Below are 24,255 nucleotides of genomic sequence, written 5' to 3'. Positions count from 1 at the left end.
ATGTTACGTATTGTTAAGGCGTTGTAGGAGAGTGCTGAGTATCAGTGTTACTGTAAGTAAAAGTATCTAACCCTCTCCAGGGCCCTCTCCAGGGCCCATTTGGACTCGGACTTCGCTCAGAAAGCACATGCGTTACTTAAGGCTTGGTAGTAATGTGTTAGGTAGTAGTAGGAGTGCACCCCCCTCCCCCGCCATCCGAGAGTTCACGAGTTACGCAAATGGGTCCTGTTTATTTTAATATGATATGCCATAATTGGACTGATGGGACAATACATGAAACACTACTACACCGTTTCTGATATATAAACTGCAATACATTATTCAGCATCGGAAGAGCTTTCCAACGATACCAAACACGACTACTTTTTGGTGAGTTTATATACTTATTCTTATTTTATACACATTTTAAGTATATTTTGCGGATATTTTAAAACAAATAAACACCTATTTTTTAATTATGTTCCATTCTGGCATGAGTGACAGTAGTTTTTATAATATGTTTGGTTTGTTGCCTGTATAGAAATTATGATTTTAGACACCAACATCATATCTGTAGCTTATTTAGTTCCAATTATATGCACATTTTAGATAAATTTGGAAAATGGCCGCCATTTGTATACCAGGTGAAGAATCAAGTGTCAACAGGGCTTAGGGTGACCAGGACGGATTAATTAGGATATCTGGCTATATTGACTGCTTCTAACATTCCACTCCCCCTAACTTGATTTCTAGGCCTCTTTTTTGATTTTTTTTTCCTAGTCTAATATGGACAATGGACGTCTCTTCATTATAGGCCTATACATCTATTCCAATGGAAGAATCATGTCATTCATCCAGGCTGTTTTTCTCTTTACGCATGCGTGTGTAATTACGTCATATTGTAGATCGTACCGACGAACCATCTTTAAAATTGTAACCAATTTCATGCGTAGGCCTATAACTTGAATAATGTGGACCATTAAAAATATTAGGACCCATTTTATATGTATATCTAACAATGTGAACCAACATATTAAACATTATTGTTTTCAGGCTGCATGAGTAATCCATGTCAGAATGGCGGGAAGTGCATCGATAAAGAGCAGAGCTATTCTTGTGAATGTGAAAATGGTTTCACAGGAATCCATTGTGAAATATACGCAGGTATTATATAATCAGATATTTGACCACAGCTTAGCTCATATCCATTCAATTCCACCATGAATTATAATAGTGATTGCATTTTGTCTCGTAGCATGCTGGTTTACAGATTCTAAAAGATATTTGACAGAATAATATCGCCACAAATATAGGCTTCTTCCGTTCTCACCGTTTTCGTTTCATTTTTTCTCTTATGTATAGTTTGAAAGTTTCAAACAATCATTGTTTTTCGTTTTCCTCGTTTGATTTACAGCCTGCTTAGCGCTTCCTTGTATGAATGGTGGAAATTGTTCTAAGGATCCCGAAAAGGAAAGTTTTGTTTGCACATGCCCTGAAGATTATTCTGGAGCCACGTGTCAGACGTATATCGGTAAAGTTAAAACATAACTTATTAATTATTATTATTAATATTATTATCATTATCATTATTATCATAATAATAATAATAATAATATAATAATATTATATTATAATAATATATTTTATTTATATTGCCCCTCTTCCAATAAAAATTGTTCAGAGGCGCATCACAAAGAAATCATTAAAATATGCCAAAAACTACAATCAATACACCTTTTAAAATTAAAATAGTTAAAAGTCATAGAAAAGCATATTTTAAATTTTCCAGTAGAATTCGTCAATAAAAATAAACATCAGAACACATACAAACATTTCACGAACATTTTATCACAACACTAAAAGTTTTTTTAAAAATACTGATAATATTCAGTAATACTAATAATATCCATGTAATTGGCTGAAAAGGCCTGTGTAAATAAAAATGTTTTAGGTTTGATTTTAAATAGCGAAAGTTTTATTCTCACTTACTAAACTATAAGGCCTCTCAAAGTGTATCAGTTCGCAATACACTGGTTGATAGAATAAAGAAAATCACTCTTTCTAATAATATGTTGTTATTTAAAATGTTATTTGACAGTTGTTACCACAAAAAAACTTAAATATGATGTGAAGTACAATTTTAATGAAGACGGATTAACTGATAGTGTTAAGACAATTATTTCAGAAGTATCCGTTTTTAGAAAGTAACGGCAGAGACCTTGTATCACAACTCTTATGAGTTAACTTTTAGTTTTACCACTTACCTCATTGGAATTTTTATATAATTTGATTGTTTGATTTGCATTTTGATGTGTTTTTGTTTGATTTTGTGATGTTTTGGAATGTATTTTATCTCTCTGTTTCGGAGGTTTTCTAAAATAAATTGAAATTGAAATTAAATTATTGTTTTCAGGCTGCATGAGTAATCCATGTCAGAATGGCAAGAAGTGCATCGATAAAGAGCAGAGCACATTTTAACTTTTCCAATAAAATTCGTCAATAAAAATAACATCAGAACACATACAAACTTTCCACGAACATTTTATCACAACACTAACAGTTAAAAAAATAATATTAATAATATTGAAGATATATTTCGGTTCGAAATTAACCTTAACTTCAACCAGTAGGCCCTTGCAAACTTTTTTTTTTCTAAATGTACAGACGTTACGTGACAATTTCTTGTAGGTCATTGTAGATCCATGCAAAAAGGAAGCACTAGTCATTCGATCTCAATTGTACCATTCTACATGTCAATACTTGTTTTTGTTTAAATACGTTTAATAATGATAAATAAATATATTGTGTATTCGTTGAAGGTTATACATCAACTGCACCTAACTACCTGATGGCAGTGTACATAGTCTGTATCGTAATACTGGTGGTGATGTGTACATTTTTTGTCTTCATGTACAGGTATGTTTTGTAATCATACTTAGCTACATTTCTTTTATTTGTTGTTAGGCATATATTTTATTTTTGATGGTATTATTAGCAAAGATACTAGAAATACAAGATAGAGAACTCGCATAGTAAAAATGAGGCGGAAATTGTTGCCCGACGTAGGCGGCGCCCTTCTTTTTTATAATGCAAATTTTCCATAGAGATATAATAAGAATACTAGAGCGCTAACCGCAATGTATTCGATGTTCGAAATACGCAGAACTGTGTGTGTGTACCATCCAAGATGGCTGCCATAGATTAATGGATTAAGCCAATCAAATTTCGCTAAGCACCATCGTTTGCAATTGCGCCCTCAATTTACTCAGAAAGTTCAGTACAGCTAGTTACCCGTATGTTTGAAACTCGAGCGTTGCGGTGTTTGGGTGTAATGTACACGATTTTAATTTTCATTCCTTGGTACTTTATTTTTGAATAAGATGCTCCACTTGGCCTCGTTTTGGCTACAATAGTTTAATACGGTAATTTGTTATTACCATTACTCATTATCATTAATGAAATGATAGTCAGTCAGAGGGCTTATTAATATGTAATAATATGTATACTAAGCCTGAAGGTGGCGCTTTACTACGACGGCCATCTTGGATGGTACACATACATAACTCTGCATTGCTGCGCCATCTTGTCAGCACTGTAGTTGTTTAATAGCCCTATGAAATTTTCTATACTTCGGGCCCGACGTACAGGGCGCCCTTCTGTTGGTAAGTACAGAGCCATCAAAGATCTTATAAACACTTGTATCTTGTGTTTCTAGTATCTTTGGTATTAGGAATGTCAGTCTCACCTTCTCTATGTTGAAATTGCATTTTACTGTGCAGTACAGTGCATCCTCAATCGAGGATCTCTCTAATCCCAAGACCTCTCTAATTCGAGAGCACTTTACAACATAACAACCTTTAATTTTTTTGACACAAAGCTAACCCTCTAAAACCAAGGCCCGAGAACCCAAATGTCTCGAATTGCAGGGCGAACTGTACTTGATAAAAATAATGACATGTTTTTTTTTTCTTAAATAACTATTAGGCACTATTCGAAAAAACACAGGAGAATGGATACAGATACGACTATGACTGATTATGCCATTAATAGTGATGTGGCTAATTCAGTTTATTATGAAGTACAAATAACGACGAATACACCAGATAACACCGAGTATTATTCTACCCCATTGTATTGATGAGTCTGCTGTAGCATGTTCAAGTTCAGTCTGTTTACTGTCATGTAAAAAAAATTCACATAAAAATCTTCCTTCAAGTTTCTAAGATACAAATCTAAAATAAATACACATAATATAAAATGATGCTAAATTACATGTTACACTTAAAATGAAATTGAATTAGTTCCTATAAAAATATACAATATAAAGTACATTACATGTAAACATTAGAATCTTACTATTGCAGTTGTACACATGTTGATTGTAAATATATTCGGATTGAAGACGGAGGAAAATGTGTTGCTATGACGAAAGTTTCCCATTAACGAGTTCATACTACCTGGCTTACTTAAGTTATTACATTTATTTAGAGTGTGTGTGTGTGTGTTTATCTAATATACATTTAGATTCACTGTATAAATATATAAATATTTTCGATTTCTGGAACATCAAAGCATATTATCTGCATATTATTAGGCGGAATGACATAATCGACTGAATTATCGGCTGACATTGAAACGTCTTAATTTTTTTTTTTATTTTTTTTTTTAGTAGAGTAATTACTTACCTTTTTTGTACAACCTGTTCAAATATCTTAGAACAAGACTGTTTTTCATTTATCAAATCAAAAACATTAATATTTTTAAATGTCAGTGTTGGGCACTATTTTTTCCTGAAATCAAATTTTCTTTGTTTCACTTAGATTTATAATCAAGGTATTGTTATCACCAAGTTTATAAATTATCAACTTCTTGTCTGTAAGCACTCTCATCGTTAGTATTTGTTATTATTTATTAAACCTGTTAACAAGTGTCGTCGCATGATCTATGTAATCACAAAGTAAAGATGATTTAATTAATAGTAGTATCGGCGTTTAAACAACACCAAATGTACCAAGTAATACAGAGTACCAAGTATTACTTCCATCTGTTAACTAGTGCATTCATGGAGCTGCGGCTCATAATGAAGATCAATAATTTAAGTATACCTTATATTCTCTCCCCTATAAGACAAATTACGAACGAAAAACAAGGGGGGGGGGGCGGGGTTGCCTTTTACATGCATTTCTTTTTTACAACATTTTTTGCAGCTCTGAATGCCCAGAAATAGATGCTGACAGCTTGTGGGGCCGGTAGCACCTTCCCTCAAGGGGCAACCATAAGAAATATAGTTAGCATGGAGATAGAGTCTATGTTGGAAATATAGTACTTCTGGATGCCTGGAAGTAGAAGCTGGCAAACCTGCCACCACCCATTCCCATCTGGACACAGAATGTGGTAGAACAGTACATCAGTAGCGCCCCCCCCCCATACAGTACAGACGTTTGCTGGGCAACAACGTGATTGAACTTTCCTTCCCAGGTGTTCATGTATTGGCATATTGTTAGCTAACCAGTTGTGTGTATTTCTTTGTGAAAATGAGTACCGCGGCGTACTCATTTTCACAAAGCATTTGCATCCCCTCTTGGAAAGAGGGAACTTCGAAATAATTGTCTCCATATTTTCGCTAATTAAATTAATCACCGTAATTTAGCTTACACTTATGAATTTAGCTAGCGCTTAAAATGTACAATAATCATTTCACTACCCGACGAACTCCGAACTTTATTCATTTGGCCTACATAATAGTTTCATCTTGCTGTATTATATACTCCAACATCACTGGCTCATGGTAACAACCAACTGATGCAGACCATTTCCGGTCACACATTACTCTCCATAACACAGCACCCCTAGTTCCGTCATCTCTGGTTTGAAGGTTACAGTAAGCCAGTCAGTTTCACTTACTATACATCTTCCTGGTTAGCATAAAGGGAACTAGAACGTCGCTCCATTTAGAGTGCCTACCTCCCCCCATATGCCTAAATACAAAATTCACAAATGCAGGCGATTTTTTCTTCATGCTGGAGGGTAGGTTTCAAGGAAATTTTACAGACGCACGTATACTGACGTCAGGCAAAATTTGGTTGCTCAACTCAAAATGGGATCTTGTAATGTTCGTTAGAAAATGAAAAAAAAAACTATTTTATAATAATAATAATAGGTCAGTTTATAAGGCGCAAATAAACAAGCTGTAAGCATCAAATAATAATAATAATAATAATAATAATAATAATAATAATAATAATAATAACAATAACAATAATAATAATAATAATAATAATAATAATAAAAATAATAATAATAATAATAATAATAATAATAATAATAATAATAATAATAATAATAATAATAATAATAATAATAATAACAACAACAACAACAACAACAACAACAACAACAACAACAACAACAACAACAACAATGCAGCGTTCGTAAAATGTTTGTCACCGGTGCTGGGAACACTCACAAAAGTAGGGATGGGGGTGGCAGCCCCCCCCCCCCCAGTAGAAAAAGTGGGTCCCTGACCCTCTCCCCACTTCCGCCACCATAGGTAAGATGCATTGCATATTATTATAAATATTAATGTGTACAGTATTATATGCCATTCAGTAGAAGAGCATCGGCTCTATCAAAACCAGGCTAGGCTTGGCTTGACTAGGAGGCCAGGCCAGGCTATGATAGGTTATGATAAGATAGGCTATGATAATAACGACAGTAATAATAGCAGCATGCATCATTGATAACAACCAATTATAATTATTATTTAATTGGCAATGACTAGATCGCGTCACCCTTGAGATGCGTCACTGTAATGTTATATTTTTGGATTCTCTCATGAAACTAGTGCAAGACAAAGTTATAAGACAGTTTAATTTAGTTTACATAAGTAGTAAATTATTGTTTTAAAATATCTTAATAGCCAGAGGGTTGTTGGTCATACCAGGGAACAGTGAAAAATTTCACTGTTCCCTGGTCATACTGAAGAAAAAGATTCACTACATCCATTGAGACTTGAACATTAATTTGTGTGTGATCAGTACACTTCTGGAGGAAATAGATCGTAGATTGAGTTTCTTTTCGCAATCTCGAACAAAATTCTAGCGCATGCATAGAAACTCACCGTACATAATTTGGTGCACGGCGGCTCAGGGTTGGCACAGCGAGTTAGAAAAGAAGGGCTAAATGCGGTGGCGCCAGGGGGAGTGGGGGAGGGGAGGGTATTAATCTCCGGCCAAATATAGTAGTGATGAAATATGTCATCTGTTTTGGACACATAAATACCTAAAATGCTACTCCTCGACCTCAGATTTTCTCACAGCATTTAGTTATCCAATGATAATTATATAGCCAGAACATGCAGTAAATAACTAGGCCTATTATATTGTTATTAATGAAACGTGAAAAGGAATAATCTAACAAATAATCAAATGGGATGCATTATCAATAGCTTCTACAAAGCGTTCATGGTCTAGTAATTATGACGTTCGGCATTGGAAATTGTTTATTCTTCTGTTAAATTTCATTGTAAATCCGAGTTTATGTTTTTTTCCCAAGCTCTTATAATACCAGCTATTTGTACGAATAAATGCTAATGCTAGGTTTGAATTTGTCTATTAAAGCAATTCATACATAGCAAAAATATTTTATTTGTCTCACCATTTTCTTTAGATTGGTCCTGATTAGGGAAATTGTAGAATTGTTGCTACAGAATGTCTTTTTGCTGTAATGCAAGACAAAATCAGTGGCTCTGGAAAACTACATTCTAATGATTTCTTTGTTTTTGTAAAATTTATCCAAAAATAAATGTGATTGGTCTAGCAGATTTTTGTTTCTAAAACTACAACAGAATAAACTTGGTTCAGATTCACTGGGAAGAAAGTGACAGAAAGTGTAGCTTTTAAATATCAAGTAACAAGACAATCTTACTGTATATTGACAGAGAAAAATCATCTAGATCCAATAATATATTCAAATATGATATATATTTTTTTAATGATCCACACACATTTATAATGAAACGTTTAGTAAACGTTTCACTATAACTTAATTTATATAACTTTTTAGTAATCATGCAATAATATAATTATAATATTGTTAATTAACCCACGGAGGTATAACCATAGGAGTTAATGGTACATTTAGTAATACCATTGTCATAGTGCCACTGACCATTGTAATTCTGCCGTGAATAGGCGCTACAATTTATACTTAATTGAATATGTATTGCTTAAAGGTTTGCATGGCGAAGAAATAATATATATGTTGAAGCTTGCAGTACACCACGTAAGTAGTTCTGAAAAGAACTGTTGTAGTTGAGAAAGTCTCGACGTTTCGATTGAGGTGCTTCAATTCGAATCGTCTTCAGGAGAATAATATGTTTCACTATAATTTTGTACATATATATACATATATATATATATATATATATATATATATATATACATGTATATATATATATATACATCAAAAAAGAAATTACATTTGCTATAGATTATGCTCATAAAAGATGTAGAATAAAATAAGGAATCATATGATGTAAACTATAAATAGTATAATGACAAATAGTCTCTTGGTATGAGCAATACTCAAATCTATCTAATGTTAGTTTAAAAGATTTACATTTTCGTTGATTATGATTACATTGTTTTGGGGGTTTTTTTTCTTTTTTGGTTTTTTTTTTTTTGTGTGTGCCACTGTTATAAATATAAATATACTAAATAATTGTGTATTGGATATTGGGAGATATCCATTTTTATTGAGTGGTTTTCCCACAGATAAGCCGTTATGATAGGCGATGCATTTGGCCCTTTCGTAAACCCGCCGTGCCAACCCTGAGCCACAATTATGTAGTTTCTACGCATGCGCTGGAATTTTGCGTTGTCGTACGCGATCGAGTTTGTGAAAAGGAACGTAATGATAAGGAAATGAAGAAAGGAACAGGAAAGTAATAATAAGGAAACATACAAAATGAAAAGGAAAGAAATGATTAGAAACATAAGAAAGAAAAAGGAAAGAAGGATAAGGCAATAAATGAAAGGGGGAAAAAGGTAAATTTAAGGCATTAAACAAAGGAAAAGGAAAAAAGATAAGGAATATAAGCAGTGAAATGAAAAGAAATGATAAGGAAATGAAGAAAGGAATGGGAAAGAAATGGTAAGGAAACTTAAGAAAGGAAAATGAAAGAAATTATTAGGAACATATGAAAGGAAAATTAAAAAAAAATGATAAGGAACATAAGAAAGGAAAAGAAAAGATATGAAAGGAAAGAAATGATAAGGAAACTTAAGAAGAATAAAGAAATGATAAGGGATATAAGAAATGAAAATGAACATAAAGGAAAAGGAAGGAAATGTGAGACATAAGAAAGGTAAATGAAAAAGAACAAGGAAATGAAGAAAGGAAAATGAAAAAAAAATGTGAAAAACACAAGAAAGAGAAAATGAAGGTGGTAAGTAAAGAAAAGATAAAGAAAACATAAATAGGCATAAGAATCACTGTGTGAGTCGAAATTGAAATAATAGAGAGTCTACTTAACTTCAAGCCCACTTACTATAAACTAATAACCTGAACTAATCGTAAAATTAACTTAAAACCTTAAACAATAGCAAAAATAATAATACACAGCATTATTGAGATAACAAGAGCACTTGGGTACGATCTTAGGACACTACGCATGAACTCATCCAGATGCTGAACAGGCGTTGAAGAGTAACTTAATATATTTAGATTTAGATAGAACACTTAAATTCAATTTAAAAAGTTTTTAAATAGCATGGCAAATTTTGTGGTCATAGGCGCCCCTGATGTAATTAAAGTAAGATGCTTAGTCTAGGCCCTATGTAATGTGTTATATTATTAATCGTGAAATTTGGAACAGCGCTGCCATTTTTGGATGTTCTCATGCAACTAGTGCAAGGCAAGGTTTTGGGACTTTTCATTTACCGCCGCGGCGCATTAAAACATTTTTGGAGGCTTCAGTGCGGCGCTTATTCGAGAGCGGCACTTATGAAAAATATTGACGTGACGCTTCCCATGCCCTTTATTATCATTTCACGGATTCCTGTAGTTCGGTAGGCCTTCATTGTTTTATTTATTCATTTTAACACCGTATACATTGTTACATACATTTAAAAACCTGTTTCTCACACAGGATAATATTCTCAATTAAGCGCCGCGACGCTTATTCGAGAGCGGTACTCATTCAGAAATAATCACGGTGGTGCGGCGCGTATTCGAGAGCGGAGCTTATAATTTTAACACTGCAACGTCTTATGGATTTTTCATGTGTATGTATTTGTATGCATGTATACTGGACAGAATAAAGTACTGATGGAATTCTAGCATTTACGGAAGTTTTCATTTGTGGTAAATTGACGTTTAAAAAGTACCTTATGTATTATTTGGGATTTGCTTTGTCATAGTGAAGAAAAAAACAACTACAGTCATTAAGACTCGAAAATTAGTTTGTGTGCGATCAGAACATGCATGGAGTTTCTTTTCACAATCGGTCATAACGTTTACGACGTAAATTTCAAGCGCATGCATAGAAACTACATGATTTTTGGCATGGCGGGCTCAGGGCTGGTACAGCGGTTTACGAAAGGGTCAGATGCATAGGGCGATACCATTTTAACTGTGTTGTGTAGAAGAAAAATAGAGATTTGATAATGGATTTAATAAATAGTAGACGTATAACAACTGTTGTAAATTGACAAGCACAAACAGTTATCTTCTATTTTCCTTTCTCAATAAATTGAGTTTAAGTTGAGTTCGTGGTGCAATTTGCCTCGTTATAAAATACAAGCATTATTTAATGGACTGTTCAAAAACGTTGTGAACGAATTAAGGACTTGCCAGTAACTATAGCTTAGGAGTGACAGTGGATTAAATATCACTTGGGTGCAAAGTGATTTTGTACTGAACTGTTAATAATACAGTAAGAGAATGTTATTTCGGTCTTTCATGTCTTGTCAGAATTTTGAGATTCGAAGCTAGAATGAAACTTTTTATAGTCCTGATTATCGATGTCCTGATATTGCAGACTGAAGCTGTGGGAGGTAAGTTGTCGTAGCTCTTCAATCGGAATCAGAATATAGTTAATGTTCTCAGAAAATTTACATACGTCACTCAAAGGATTCATAAACAAATACGTATGGCATACATACAACTTGTAACAGTTAGATAATACTCCAGCACCGGGCCCGTATAACTATTGTGGAAGGTTCGTTTCAATGGAAAGTGGACTCTTTGGCTTGTATGATCTCCGTTACTCTTGAGAGAACATTCTAAATACATCTACGAATATCAATTTGTTTGTACGGTTTGTCGTAAGCCCCTTAACCCCACCCTCCAACGTTATGCCAGGGATCCCAAGTGTGAAGAAGTCATTTCCGATATCTGCGGTGGTGGGTCGAATGGTTAGGGGGTGGGGTACAGACTTTCACAGCTGTCTCTTATACACATCTAGATGTGTATAAGAGACAGCAGAACCAAAGTTGGCGGTTTTAGAAGTCAAACTTATCCATTTATCATCCCCCCCCCCCATATAGAAAACAATACGACATATGGCTTATTTTATTTATAATATAGGCCACAGACGTGTGTTTGAAACTAAATATAAACATTTTCATCATGGTTTTATTTATTACAAACATATTCTTTCACCATCATTACACAATATATACAAGTAGGGTTGTGTGACGTAGTGTTTCCTTCAAGGTATCAGAAGGAAGTCTTCTCTAGATAACTAATACTTTACTTTTCATACAAGCTTGGGGTGTGGTGGACTTTCTCTGATTGGTTGAAAGATATCACCTTATCCTAATCATTTGACTATTACATCATTTTGGGGAGTTTCTATTGGACAGATAATATAACAACTTTAGGGGTAGAACTTAACTTATATTTAGTAACGAGCTGTCTCTCAATTGAGCTTATTTTATAAATCAAATGTAAGGAGTTGACCACTTGGGCTTTTTGTCATGAATTGGCTATTGTCCTGTCAAAGACATCATATATAATAATTAGGCAGACGTTTAACAGATGCCCACTGAATTAGTGAGGTAATGGGGTAGTGAGGTAAAAGTTCAGTCCAATGGTTTTATTGATTTGGCCTATATTCGTAAGTTATCTTAATACTATATATAACATTAGGTAAAACGATCTATTTTCTTTCTTGAGTTTGGGATTATGTGTTATAAGGCAAGCACAAGCTTTTACCTTAAAAAATGCGCGCTAGGCGCGCAAACAAATTATGTTTTTAATTTTAATTTCGTCGGAATTGATCAAAACTCCCTAAAATGTGCAATTTTTAGAGGAAATTGGCCTACTTCAACAAAATATGCGATTTAAAATTTGAGATTTTCAGGCACTTTCCAGGGTGAAAAGGGCATTTTCAATGGGGAAAGATTTTCCACAGATGAATATTTCCCCTTGTCCCCGGTGGTTACACCACTGCGGAGAATATCTGGCGGCTTAGATCAAATGCGCTATGGACACTTCTTAAAGTGGAGAAGGGGTTGCAGGCCAGGGTATTGTGATATCTGTTCATTATATCTTCCTTTTTATTCTTGTCTTTATTTTTCTCTTCTCTTTTTCTCCTTTTTCCTTTCTTTGTTTCCCCTCTTTCTCTTTCCCTCCCTCTCCCCTCTTTCTTTTCTCTTCTTACCCAGCCCGGTACGACGGCTTGGTCAGCCCGGTAAAAACCGTCGGGGGGGGGGGCAGTCTGCCTCCCCTTTCCCCCGCCTGTTCCGCCACTGGAGGGTCTAGACCACACCAGTCACACCATTGTTGGAGCTGGGGTAGACAATTTTTTATTCTAGCACCTCTCGACTTAAATGTGAATATAAGTTTCTTTTGTACCCCATTTTATCATAATTTTGAAATATTTAAGGGTCCGGGCATACTTTCCCCTTCCTTGAATCCACTACTGATCTGGTTAATGGGCTTTCTTAACACATTTGATTTTTTTTAACTACACAACGATACACATAAGCACTGACTTCCGTGAGAAGATTGATAATAAGGCAGTAAAATTTTATTTTATGAATTTGCGGAGATGGATTAATTTCTAGGAGATTCTTGCTGATAGAGTGCCGATTTCCGGGAGACGCCCCCCAAACACCGCAACGCTCGAGTTTCAAACATACAGGTAAAGATGTGTATAAGAGACAGCTGCTAGATACGCTACTGAATATCCCTTATGTGTGTTTACGACGTATAGGTAAATCCCCGAAACAAACGAGAAGCTGTAACAAATATTATGATTATTATAATGAAACGTGAAAAGGAGGAATCTGGCAGATAATCAAACGTAAATTCGACAAAAGTGTTCTTGCTTCGGTAATTATGTAGAGGCGGCGCAAGGAATTGTTCGACTGAGGAGGCCAAGCTCCCGGCCGACAAGGAGTCCACGCCCCCTCCCGTCGGGGAAGCCTTGTCGGCTTATTAAAAGGTTACACTGTATAATATTTTGTGTTAATTATGTGATTCTTATTCAAAAATTAAGTCACTTGTCTGGGGTACTAACTCCTAGTCGGAGGTAGCCTACTACCCCCTGTTGCGGAAGAGCTAGCACACCACTGCAACCCATACGATCGCAATACGGTACGGTAGCAGTGCTCGCACCAACAGTTTTTAATCCATAAAAATTGACAACTTATTAGGCGCCCGTGATTTGATTTTTCCCCGACGACCTTGCTGAAAGAGTCCTTGACTCAATCCAAATCGGGGGTGGCGCTAGTGGGAATGATAAAGTTAAGATAATATTTTTAAAAATATAGAAAAAAGTAAAGAAGAGGTATAAATAAGGATAAAAAGGATAAGAAAAAAACCCAAAAAAAAAAACCAACAATACGATTTGTTTTGGAAACGGGACGATCGCGTCTAATAACGTGAAAACGATGGAAATTAACTGTTTTTTACGGGTTTTTTGGATCTAAAATTTCTCATATATATCCAAATAAAGTTATATAACCCAACAAAATATTGGTATTTTAATACCTACATGATTATGTAATCTTGAGTACAGTTAGTATTCGGATGAATTGGCACCGGTCAATCAGCGTGAACGAAGTGATTTTACGCCTGTTTTGAGATATGTAGCGTCCTCTATAATACATTATTTGAGTTACTGTATTTTCATAGCTTGTTATTTTACCTATCAATCGATTCGTAATTTTATTGGCTTCGAAATATCTAAAAATGAGTTTGATTGGACAAAAGTTCTGTCCGGCACGCCCCTCTTTTTGTTAAAGGCTCAAATCACGAAGGAATCTTTGAAATTCTTTCTGTGTGACACAGGCCTAGCCTAGGCCTAGCGCTATGTTGTTTCGCGAGTGTTCTGTCTGAATTGTGATTTCCTGTCTTTTTTGCCAGATTTTGCATATATAACTTATATTCATAGTGAGTACATATTTGTAACCTATTGAATTTCGCGCTGGGCTGTGGACAAAACTTTTGGAAAAAACAATTAAGCATCATGATCAGACCTAGGATTTGCTTTTTGGCATAATTTAGACCCATTTCATCAATAGCCAAGTGTTTTTATATATTGTTTTAGTTAATAAAAGTGGGATAAGTTAGCCATGGTACATTCCTGACTTTTGTCGTCTAAGTTATTGTACCATAAGGAACAGGTTGCTGTCCTTAGTTGACCTTATGCTGAATATAAGGTTTACAAGTGAAATATAAAAAATTATTCAAATTCAATATTGCGGTTTAAATACAAACAGTAGAGACGCTACATACTCAATCCTGTCTAGTCCTGTCCTCGCTGGAGGCGAAATCCTTAAAATTTCAAGAATTTAAAGTCTTTAAAAGACAGCTCAGTAGTCGGGAGCTAATTTCCTGTCATCTAGGGATCGAATTTTTCAAAATTTTCCCGTCGGAGGACCCCCGGACCCTCCTTTTTTCTTTGGGGGGTTCATCATGTTCATGAAAAGAAGAATACGTATGCAAATAAATTTTTTATGTACATAAATACAAAGTGAAATATCTTGGATGGTACACATACATAACTCTGCATTGCTGCGCCATCTTGTCAGCACTCTAGTTGTTTAATAGCTCTATGGTTATGTATGTGTACCATCCAAGATGGCCGTCGTAGTAAAGCGCCACCTTCAGGCTTAGTATATACATATTATTACATATTAATAAGCCCTCTGACTGACTATTATTTCATTAATGATAATGAGTAATGGTAATAACAAAATATTAAACTATTGTAGCCAAAACGAGGCCAAGTGAAGCATCTTATTCAAAAATAAAAGTACCAAGGAATGAAAATTAAAATCGTATACATTACACTTAAACACCGCAACGCTCGAGTTTCAAACATACAGGTAACTGGCTGTACTGAACTTTCTGAGTAAATTGAGGGCGCATTTGCAAACGAGGGCGCTTAGCGAAATTTGATTGGCTAACAAAGATCTTATAAACACAAGATAGCGTTCTCCGCGCGATTTACGTGTAACAAATAGAAGCGTCGGTCAAGGTTCAAAAGTTTCCCATTTAGCAAGAGGGCGCCATTCATGCGCTATTACCGAAGAGAAAAAGTAATAAGTTTTGGAAGAGGGCGTCCTATCTGCAATGAGATTTTCGGGTCGATTCAGCCGAGACGGCCCGAGTGGAGTTTCATGTAAATGTTTCGTACGGAAAAGTCAGATCAGAGCGGTCAAGGGTCAAAAGTTTCCAATTTAGCAAGAGGGCGCCATTCATGCCTTATTACAGAATTTGCACGCGTAAATCCCGGAGAACGCTATCTTGTGTTTATAAGATCTTTGTTGGCTAAATCTATGGCAGCCATCTTGGATGGTACACACACATAGTTCTGTGTATTTCGAACATCGAATACATTGCGGTTAGCGCTCTAGTATTCTTAATATTATCTCTATGTACCATAGAGCTATTAAACAACTAGAGTGCTGACAAGATGGCGGAACAATGCAGAGTTGTGTATGTGTACCATCCAAGATGGCTGCCGTAGGAAAGCGCCACCTTCAGGCTTAGTATGCAGCTTAGTATACATATTATTACCATAAATAAGCCCTCTGACTGAATATTATTTCATTAATGATAATTAGTATTGATAATGACAAATTATTAAACTGTCGTAGCCAAAACGAGGCCAAGTGGAGCATCTTATTAAAAAGAAAGTACCAAGGAATGAAAATTAAAATCGTGTGCATTACACCCAAACACCGCAACGCTCGAGTTTCAAACATAGCTGTACTGAACTTTCTGTGTAAATTGAGGGCGCCATTGAAAATGATAGTGCGCTCAGGCGAAATTTGATTGGCTGAATATATGGCAGCCATCTTGGATGGTACACACACACAGCTCTGCGTATTTCGAACATCGAATACATTGCGGTTAGCGCTCTAGTATTCTTATTATATCTCTATGCTATGTACTGAACTTTCTGTGTAAATTGAGGGCGCAATTGAAAATGATAGTGCTCAGGGGAAATTTGATTGGCTGAATCTATGGCAGCCATCTTGGATGGTACACACACACAGCTATGCGTAATTCGAACATCGAATACACCTGTTAGCGCTCTAGTATTCTTTATCTTATTATATCTCTATGGTAATAAAAAGAATATACAACCGTTAGTGGGCGTCCTACACAGGCTTGACGTTTTTGCGAACGGACTTTGCTCTCTTGTTCTATTTATATTCTTTGCATGGAGGTATTAAAGCTACGCGCACGCAGAGCTATGTAAATGAACCAAGAACAAAGCTGCCGCAGCGCGTGAAGAACGTTTGCGCGATGCCTTTGAAGTCTAATGTGTTCCCCACATAGAGCTATTAAACAACTAGAGTGCTGACAAGATGGCGCAGCAATGCAGAGTTATGTATGTGTACCATCCAAGATGGCCGTCGTAGTAAAGCGCCACCTTCAGGCTTAGTATACATATTATTACATATCTGTCTCTTATACACATCTAGATGTGTATAAGAGACAGGCATACATCTGTTACTGTCAATATGGATGGATGGGAACAAATTGTGACATCACATCAGGTTAACCATTGATTTATTATCCTTTCCTAAAAACAGAATGTGTTTTAATATAAAGATTATAAAATATTTCAATTATTTTTGATAGCACAATTCTTATGAATATGCACTACTAATAGAAAAAATATACTGCTGTATTGTTTCAATGGAATGGAAAGAAGTACGACCACAGCAATTTAGTTAGCAAGCTATTTCTTGGTGCTATATATGCAGAATTAGAGCTTTACACTTCTGCGAATTTGCATCAACGTTTTTATTAAATATGTAGTCTATTTTGCGAGTCTAGACCTTACAAACATCACATGGTGCGCTCTGCATTAGAGTTTCAAAATCACTTGTAGTCGCTCTAAAATTTAAGGTTTTATTCATTCCATTTTTAAAGGACAAAATTGTGGCACAAATCACTATGCAGCAACAGGCCAAATATCTTCACCAAACTACCCTGCTGATTACGGAGACCGGAGCACTTGCATCTATCTTATCCGGGTCTCTAAAGCCCAAAGGATCGTATTTACGATAGAACAGTTTAACACCGAAAAAGACAAAGACTTTTATGAATACGGAGCTGGTGGTACAGCAGACTTCAATGTTGCCATTGCACAGTACTCGGGTAATACGGCCGTAACAAGTGAAGCGCCATTTATGTTACCGTTCACGTACACTATTACGGACGATTTTGCATGTAATTGTTATAATGTTTACGGTTGTCTAAGTAGACGGGGTCAATGGCTGAGTTTGTTGGATCACCGCTTGGGTCATCCTTCTACATTTTGTGCGTGCGTCTTTGTTATTCTATAAAAAATGATAATAGGGAGTTTTCGCAAGCTTACGATAACGAATACGGTTACGTTTACGTCATCACATTTTTAGACAACCCTTCCCCTACAGTTGCATATTTGTCACAACGTAGGCGATTCATGCCTTTTGAATGAATCAAGCATCCAGTGGCGTTACAGGCGGGGGAGGGGGTGGGGGTGCAGCCCTGACGGTTTTTACCGGGCTGACAAAGCCGTCGTACCGGGCTGGGTAAATAAGAGAAAAGAAAGAGGGATGAGGGAGGGAAAGAGAAAGAAGGAGAAAAGGAAAATAAAGAAAAAGGAAAAGAAAAGGAGAAGAGAAAAATAAAGACAAGAATAAAAAGGAAGGTATCATAATTACCAGACTCACAACACCCTGCAACCCCTTCTCCACTTTAAAAAGTGTCCATAGCTCCTTTGATCTAAGCCTCCAGATATTCTCCGCAGTGGCGTAACCACCGGGGAACAAGGGGAAAACTCCATCTGTGAAAAATCTTTCCCCACCCCTTGAAGATGCCCTTTTCACCCCCCTGAAAGTGCCTAAAAATCTCAAATTTCGAGCGTTTCGCGCGCATTCCTTGTTTCAGTAGGCCAATTTCCTCTAAAAATTGTACATTTTAGGGAAAGTATTGTTTGAAGGTTTAATTTTAAGGAGTTTTGATCAATTCCGATGAAATTAGAATTAAAAACACAAAAATGTTTGCGCATTTTTTAGGGCTTTTAAGGGTTAGTCTAAGTTATTTAAAACATAATAGTCCCAAACTCAAGAAAGAAATTTTAAGATAGATCGTTTTACCAAAAAGAAGGGCCTCAATGTGTAATGGTGGTGAAAGAATATGTTTGTAATAAATAAAGCCATAATGAAAATGCATATATTCATTTAAAAAAAAAGTGTGAGTGGCCATAACGTAAAGTCCTAAACTCAAAGAAAATTTCGCGCTCTTCGGGCGCATTTTTGAGGGTGAGAACTTGTGCTTGTCCTCCTTTGCCTTCTAATTTAATTAACTCAAATACAAAGAACATTTAAGATAGATCGTTTACCTAAAAGAAGGGAAAAATTTGCCTGTTCGATAGTCTTTTAACTCTTTTGCTGTTGAATCGATTGCCACCCACTTATATACTGTCTCTTATATACAAATATTGCTATCCTTAGTAAAATAACGCATTGGGAGGACATAGGGAGCATAATTATATATAATGGCATTGCAAATGTGTCTGTATTAGTACATGTAGGCTAAATAACTTAATTAATTAATTTTCTTGCAGAGTGTCTAAGTTTTCCGTGTCAAAATGGCGCAAATTGTGTTGAAGCGGCAGAGGCATACGTCTGTTACTGTCATTATGGATGGATGGGAACAAATTGTGACGTTACATCAGGTAAACCATTGATTGTTTGTTCTATTCCTAAAAACAGAGCAAAAAATGGTGTAAATGATGATTATGGAAATTATACAAATATTTAATGTATCAATATTAGCATTATGAAGTATTTAAATTATTTTTGGTAGCAAAATACTTATGATGCAAGTAGGTCCCACAATAGGAGAACATGCATCGTTTCCTGCGCAGAATGGAAAGAGTACTGTTCTTTGCCTACCTTACAATTCAATGACTTCGAAAATTCATGTAGACAAAATCTATGGAGATAATGTAGGACCTATTATTGGCGATGAAATAATAGTACAGTAAAAGTGTTATATAGATATAAAATAATAAAACAAAAGTTGAATTCGTAGGAGGGCGCTATCATAAAAGCTTGGGGGCGGTTGTTTTGAAAGTAAATTCAAAAGAGGTGAGGCAATTTCATATCTCTTTTTAAAGGTAGGTTTTATTATGCAATGCTGTAATTAAAATACATTTAGTCTGTATAGATTAATAAAACTTAAACTATAAATTGGCTAGGTAGGCCTTATGCCTAAGCTAAGTAAGTGTCTACCAATGCAGTACTAGCCTTTAAATGGCCAGGCCTACTACTCTAGTACTACTCTACCAGGTACCAGGACAGGGCCTGGCTCTGCATGCCCTACTACTAGGCGACCAGGTCACTCTACAGTATGCTAGGGCCTAGCCCTAGTTGCTACTCTATGACCCTAGCTGGGCCTAGGCCCAAGGGCTTGTATCAATCAATCAGTGGATATATAAGGTGCATAATATAATACAAAAAAAAAATAAATAAGTGAAGCAAGCAAACAAAGTGGGTGCGAGACCAAATGCCATCAGGGTAGAATCAGTGTGCCATTCTAACTCTTTGATGGCCAGCCGACTGATCCCCACGGAAACATAATTCACATGATCACCATGCCGACCCATTCCCTGACAACAACACCTGGAAACGACCCACTCAAGAAATAGTAAATAAATAAAATGGCCGATAAAGTATCAGTCAGAGTCAAAATTGCAATAGAATTTCCAAAATCACTTACCCACTGTAATTTATTCACTTTACATTGTTTTTTTTTTATTCCAAGGACAAAATTGTGGCACAAATCACTATGCAGCAACAGGCCAAATATCTTCACCAAACTACCCTGCTGATTACGGAGACCGGAGCACTTGCATCTATCTTATCCGGGTCTCTAAAGCCCAAAGGATCGTATTTACGATAGAACAGTTTAACACCGAAAAAGACAAAGACTTTTATGAATACGGAGCTGGTGGTACAGCAGACTTCAATGTTGCCATTGCACAGTACTCGGGTAATACGGCCGTAACAAGTGAAGCGCCATTTACGTTACCGTTCACATACACTATTACGGACGACTCTGCATGGATTTTATTTTCTGCAGATTTTAATAATCCACGTAGTGGTTGGACATTAAGCTATCGAGCAGGTATGTATGATTATAGAATATATTAATTTATTTTAAGTAAACACCATGCACCAAGTTTATTGAGTATGCTTTCTTTCTGCAGATATTATTAGCCCAAGTTGGCGCTTGTAGCAATAAAAAAAAAATGAATTCAATTAAATGACAGTTTTATTATTTTATAGCTATAATGTTGAAAATCTTCTGAAAATGCATTTTATTTTAGATTGATATAATATCATATTTTTGTATGAAATTAACAGAAATTTTAAAGCACTTGATATATCAAACTTTGACACAAATGTACACAACATACAACAACCATCTCTCTTCTGAGGGAAATACGTTAATTTGAAGCCATTTCCTACCACCATTTAGAGAGAGACCAAAAAAAAAAACAAAAAACCAAGTCACTTTATTTGGGAATCTGCATCGTGCTACATCTGCTATTCCCTCATATGTGGACACAAGAACTACAGTAGTTTATTTAATTTTGGAAGTTTTTTTTTTTAATCAACAATTTCAACACATTATTAATATTTCAGGATGGGGAAATTAGATAATAGAAACCATGAAAGAAATAACTCCATGATAAAACCATGTTATATTATAAATAAAGCTGTATTCCTTCATGATACAACAAAGTATATAGCTGATGACTAACTCAGTACAGTGGCGGATCCAGTAATTGTAAATAGAGGGGGCCCTGGGAGGTACCTTCACAAATAGAGGGTCTTACCACCTCAGGCCCAAATGGTTGGGGAAGAGTAAGAAATTTATGATGCAGTACCTCTATATTGCCGAAAATGGCACTCATAGACAAACATTTGAATATAATTTTCTTTTTTTTTCTCAATTTTTTTCAATGTTGAAAGAATTGCAGGGGGAAAGCTTCCCCCTGCCTTCTTGAATCCGCCAACTGCAGTGTAACCATGGAGAAATATAAACTCATTTTTATGATAAATTAGTAATTAGCTAATGACAAAAGCAATAGCACTTGTGGATCCACCTGTTATTGTTGCTAACTGTGTCATCCTTTTCTTTTTGAAGCAAGCTACCTGTAGTATGTAGAGTATGAGAAATGTTTAATTTGATTATGGTACAATTTATTCAAAAGATGAACTTCAGCAAAAATTATTGTTGTATGAATATCATATCAATTTGTTTGATCCACTTAACTGCAAACGCACCGCTGTGAAAATCACGGTATCTCTTTAACCATTACCATTTTCCCAAAAAACATTGACTGATTTTACTGCAAAAACAGTAACTAAAAAACTAGAGGTCGTATAACTTAGGTTGAAATGGTTTATAGAAGGTTATAAAAGTATAGGTATTGTAAAACAATTTACAAAATATTTGCTTTCAAATATTTAGCTCCATCATTTTTGGGTTGAATTACAAGAATATAAGTGATATTAGCTTGTTTTTCAGTGGGATTTGAGCCGGTTTGTGAGGAGTCGTTTATGGTATTTACAATGTCATTATTGTGATCAGTTTTATATATATTAAAAATAATCTCTTTGGATAAAACTTTCTTCCGTTATATTTTTACACTCTTTTAAAGGTTTTCAAGAAGAAAAAACTGACCGAACTCACAGCCAGCCCATGGATCTGGGCGTGTTCCATTTTGTGAACTAATGAAAATATGGTACCTGCTGTACATCAAGGACTTGTTAAAATTCAATAAATGAATACGCTTGATTTTGGACTTATCTTAAAATTTTTACAGTGTTATGAATAGATTGGGAATTTTTTTTTTTTCTAACAGGTGCTATACAAAATATTCTCCAATTTATTAATAATAAAGAACTTATTTAAAAAAAAAATATTTAAATTATTATTGTTGAAAGTACTTGTATTTGAGGTACACCACAAGGATAGTTCTGGAAAGAGCTGTTGTTTTGATGAGAATGTCTATTTTAATATAAAATATAATCACTAGAAATGCCAATTTAAAAGTTTTAATTTTATTGTATTGTACATGAATCGCATTTCATTTTATGCAACAACTTTTTTGCAATATCGTATTACAGTGGAATCTCACTGGCATAGTTTGTTTTTTTTCAAATTTTTATGAATTTTTTTTTTCTTTAGAATAATTGTTTTGTATTGTATTGTAATATCTATTAATTTTTAGGGCTATTTTTTATATTTTTTTTAATTTTTTTACTTTTTCTGATCACTGTAATGTCTGTATTACTGAATGCAAAAAAGAAATAATTTTGTGAAGAAGAAAAAAATCCTTTTTCTCTTTCTTAGATCTTGATGATTGTTTGAGTGCTCCCTGCTTGAATGGCGCCATCTGTAATGATGCTGAATTTTCTTATTCCTGTCAGTGTGCCCCTGGCTATGAAGGCGACAATTGTGAAACAAGTATGTTTTATGCACAAAATATTTAATCCTTTATATGTCCACACTTTAAAAAAAAAAATTAAGCTTCATCACTGAACATACAAGAAGCATAAGTTACAAAATAGCAATAGAAAAAGCAGCAAAAATAAAGAAATTAACAGGTGCCAAGCACCTCTACATCCCACCTTCAACAAATCAATGTCACATCGAACAGAAAAGAGATGTGTGGGAAATTGCCTGTTAAAACGATACATAAATAGTATATATAATTACAAGACAGACAATTATTGAATTATTATTTAATTAAACTAATACCTACAATAACATTAAAAATAGATACAAAATCATATTGGATTATTATAAAAAAAGTTGATTAAATTATTAATTATTTTCAATACAATTAATATATTGACCATTAATATCGAGGGGTGGGGGTAACTTTTTATTCAAATCCAATTTGAACATATTGCTCAGTCAAATGGTCAAGTTTCAATATTAGGGAAACATTGATTGGCAAGTAAAGTATTTGTTAGGTCCAATTTTAGGTTTAAGTTATCAATGTGTTTGTATTTTGTGTGAAGTTAGAGAGGCACGCCCTTTGACAAAAGTAGTTTTTAATCACTTTTGTTTCTCCGGAGTCCTCCTCTTTCATTTTGAATGGTTAGGCTAATGTTTGTACTGCCGAAAGAAGAAAAAAATAGAAAAAAAAATCTATAGCCATTAATTGGTAATTTCCCCCCCCCCCAAAAAAAATTCATAGAGATATGGCTATTTTCTTGCACTTTTTTCCAGATATAAATGAATGTTTGTCAAGTCCTTGTCAAAATGGAGCTGGCTGTGTGGATGGCCTTGCTATGTATAGCTGCACCTGTACTCCTGGCTGGATCGGAATAAACTGCAACATAGGTAAGTCGTACTGTAGTGATAATGGACTATCACATTGGATTGGATTTCTTTGGTGTGATTTACCAAGGATAACCCTCAAAAGTTTTGAGAATTATTTCCAGAGTGTACTGTTTTCTTTAACGTGCACATAAGCCATATTGCCCACGGGACCAACAGCTAATTCGTCCCATCTGAAAGAAGGTGCGCTATCGTAACTTGCATTTCAGCCCTCTAGTTGAAATCCAAGGAGAGCAGCGATTGGAATTGAACCGGGGACCAAGAGGCAAGAGATCATGGCGGTTCAGCTACCACCAGTTTAGCCGACTGAGCTGCTGCATATTAATAGCTTTGCAAGTACATACTAATGTTAAATTATTCTATTTCAGATATTAATGAGTGCAGTAGCAGTCC

At 35.1% G+C, this 24,255-nt stretch overlaps 2 protein-coding genes across 2 annotated transcripts in view; both read left to right on the top strand.

The window, feature by feature from the left end:
• The window catches only part of LOC117119079 (delta-like protein 4), a 13,305-nt gene extending 8,359 nt beyond the window's left edge, over positions 1-4,946 (top strand). Inside the window, exons 4-7 of the mRNA XM_033263886.1 lie at positions 1,033-1,143; positions 1,394-1,510; positions 2,799-2,895; positions 3,964-4,946. Of these exons, the coding sequence (XP_033119777.1) occupies positions 1,033-1,143; positions 1,394-1,510; positions 2,799-2,895; positions 3,964-4,117 (479 nt within the window). The 3' untranslated portion in view covers positions 4,118-4,946. The remainder of the gene's footprint in view (positions 1-1,032; positions 1,144-1,393; positions 1,511-2,798; positions 2,896-3,963) is intronic.
• Positions 4,947-10,975: 6,029 nt separating this feature from the next.
• The window catches only part of LOC117119076 (fibropellin-1-like), a 17,540-nt gene continuing 4,260 nt past the window's right edge, over positions 10,976-24,255 (top strand). Inside the window, exons 1-6 of the mRNA XM_033263884.1 lie at positions 10,976-11,036; positions 17,383-17,610; positions 19,064-19,174; positions 20,266-20,628; positions 22,867-22,980; positions 23,752-23,865. Of these exons, the coding sequence (XP_033119775.1) occupies positions 10,976-11,036; positions 17,383-17,610; positions 19,064-19,174; positions 20,266-20,628; positions 22,867-22,980; positions 23,752-23,865 (991 nt within the window). The remainder of the gene's footprint in view (positions 11,037-17,382; positions 17,611-19,063; positions 19,175-20,265; positions 20,629-22,866; positions 22,981-23,751; positions 23,866-24,255) is intronic.

This window comes from Anneissia japonica, unplaced genomic scaffold (genome assembly GCF_011630105.1).
Source record: "Anneissia japonica isolate Jap-2015-1 unplaced genomic scaffold, ASM1163010v1 scaffold845_len76695_cov155, whole genome shotgun sequence".
In the NCBI taxonomy this organism is placed as follows: Eukaryota; Metazoa; Echinodermata; class Crinoidea; order Comatulida; family Comatulidae; genus Anneissia; species Anneissia japonica.
This window is presented reverse-complemented; position numbering and strand designations above follow the sequence as displayed.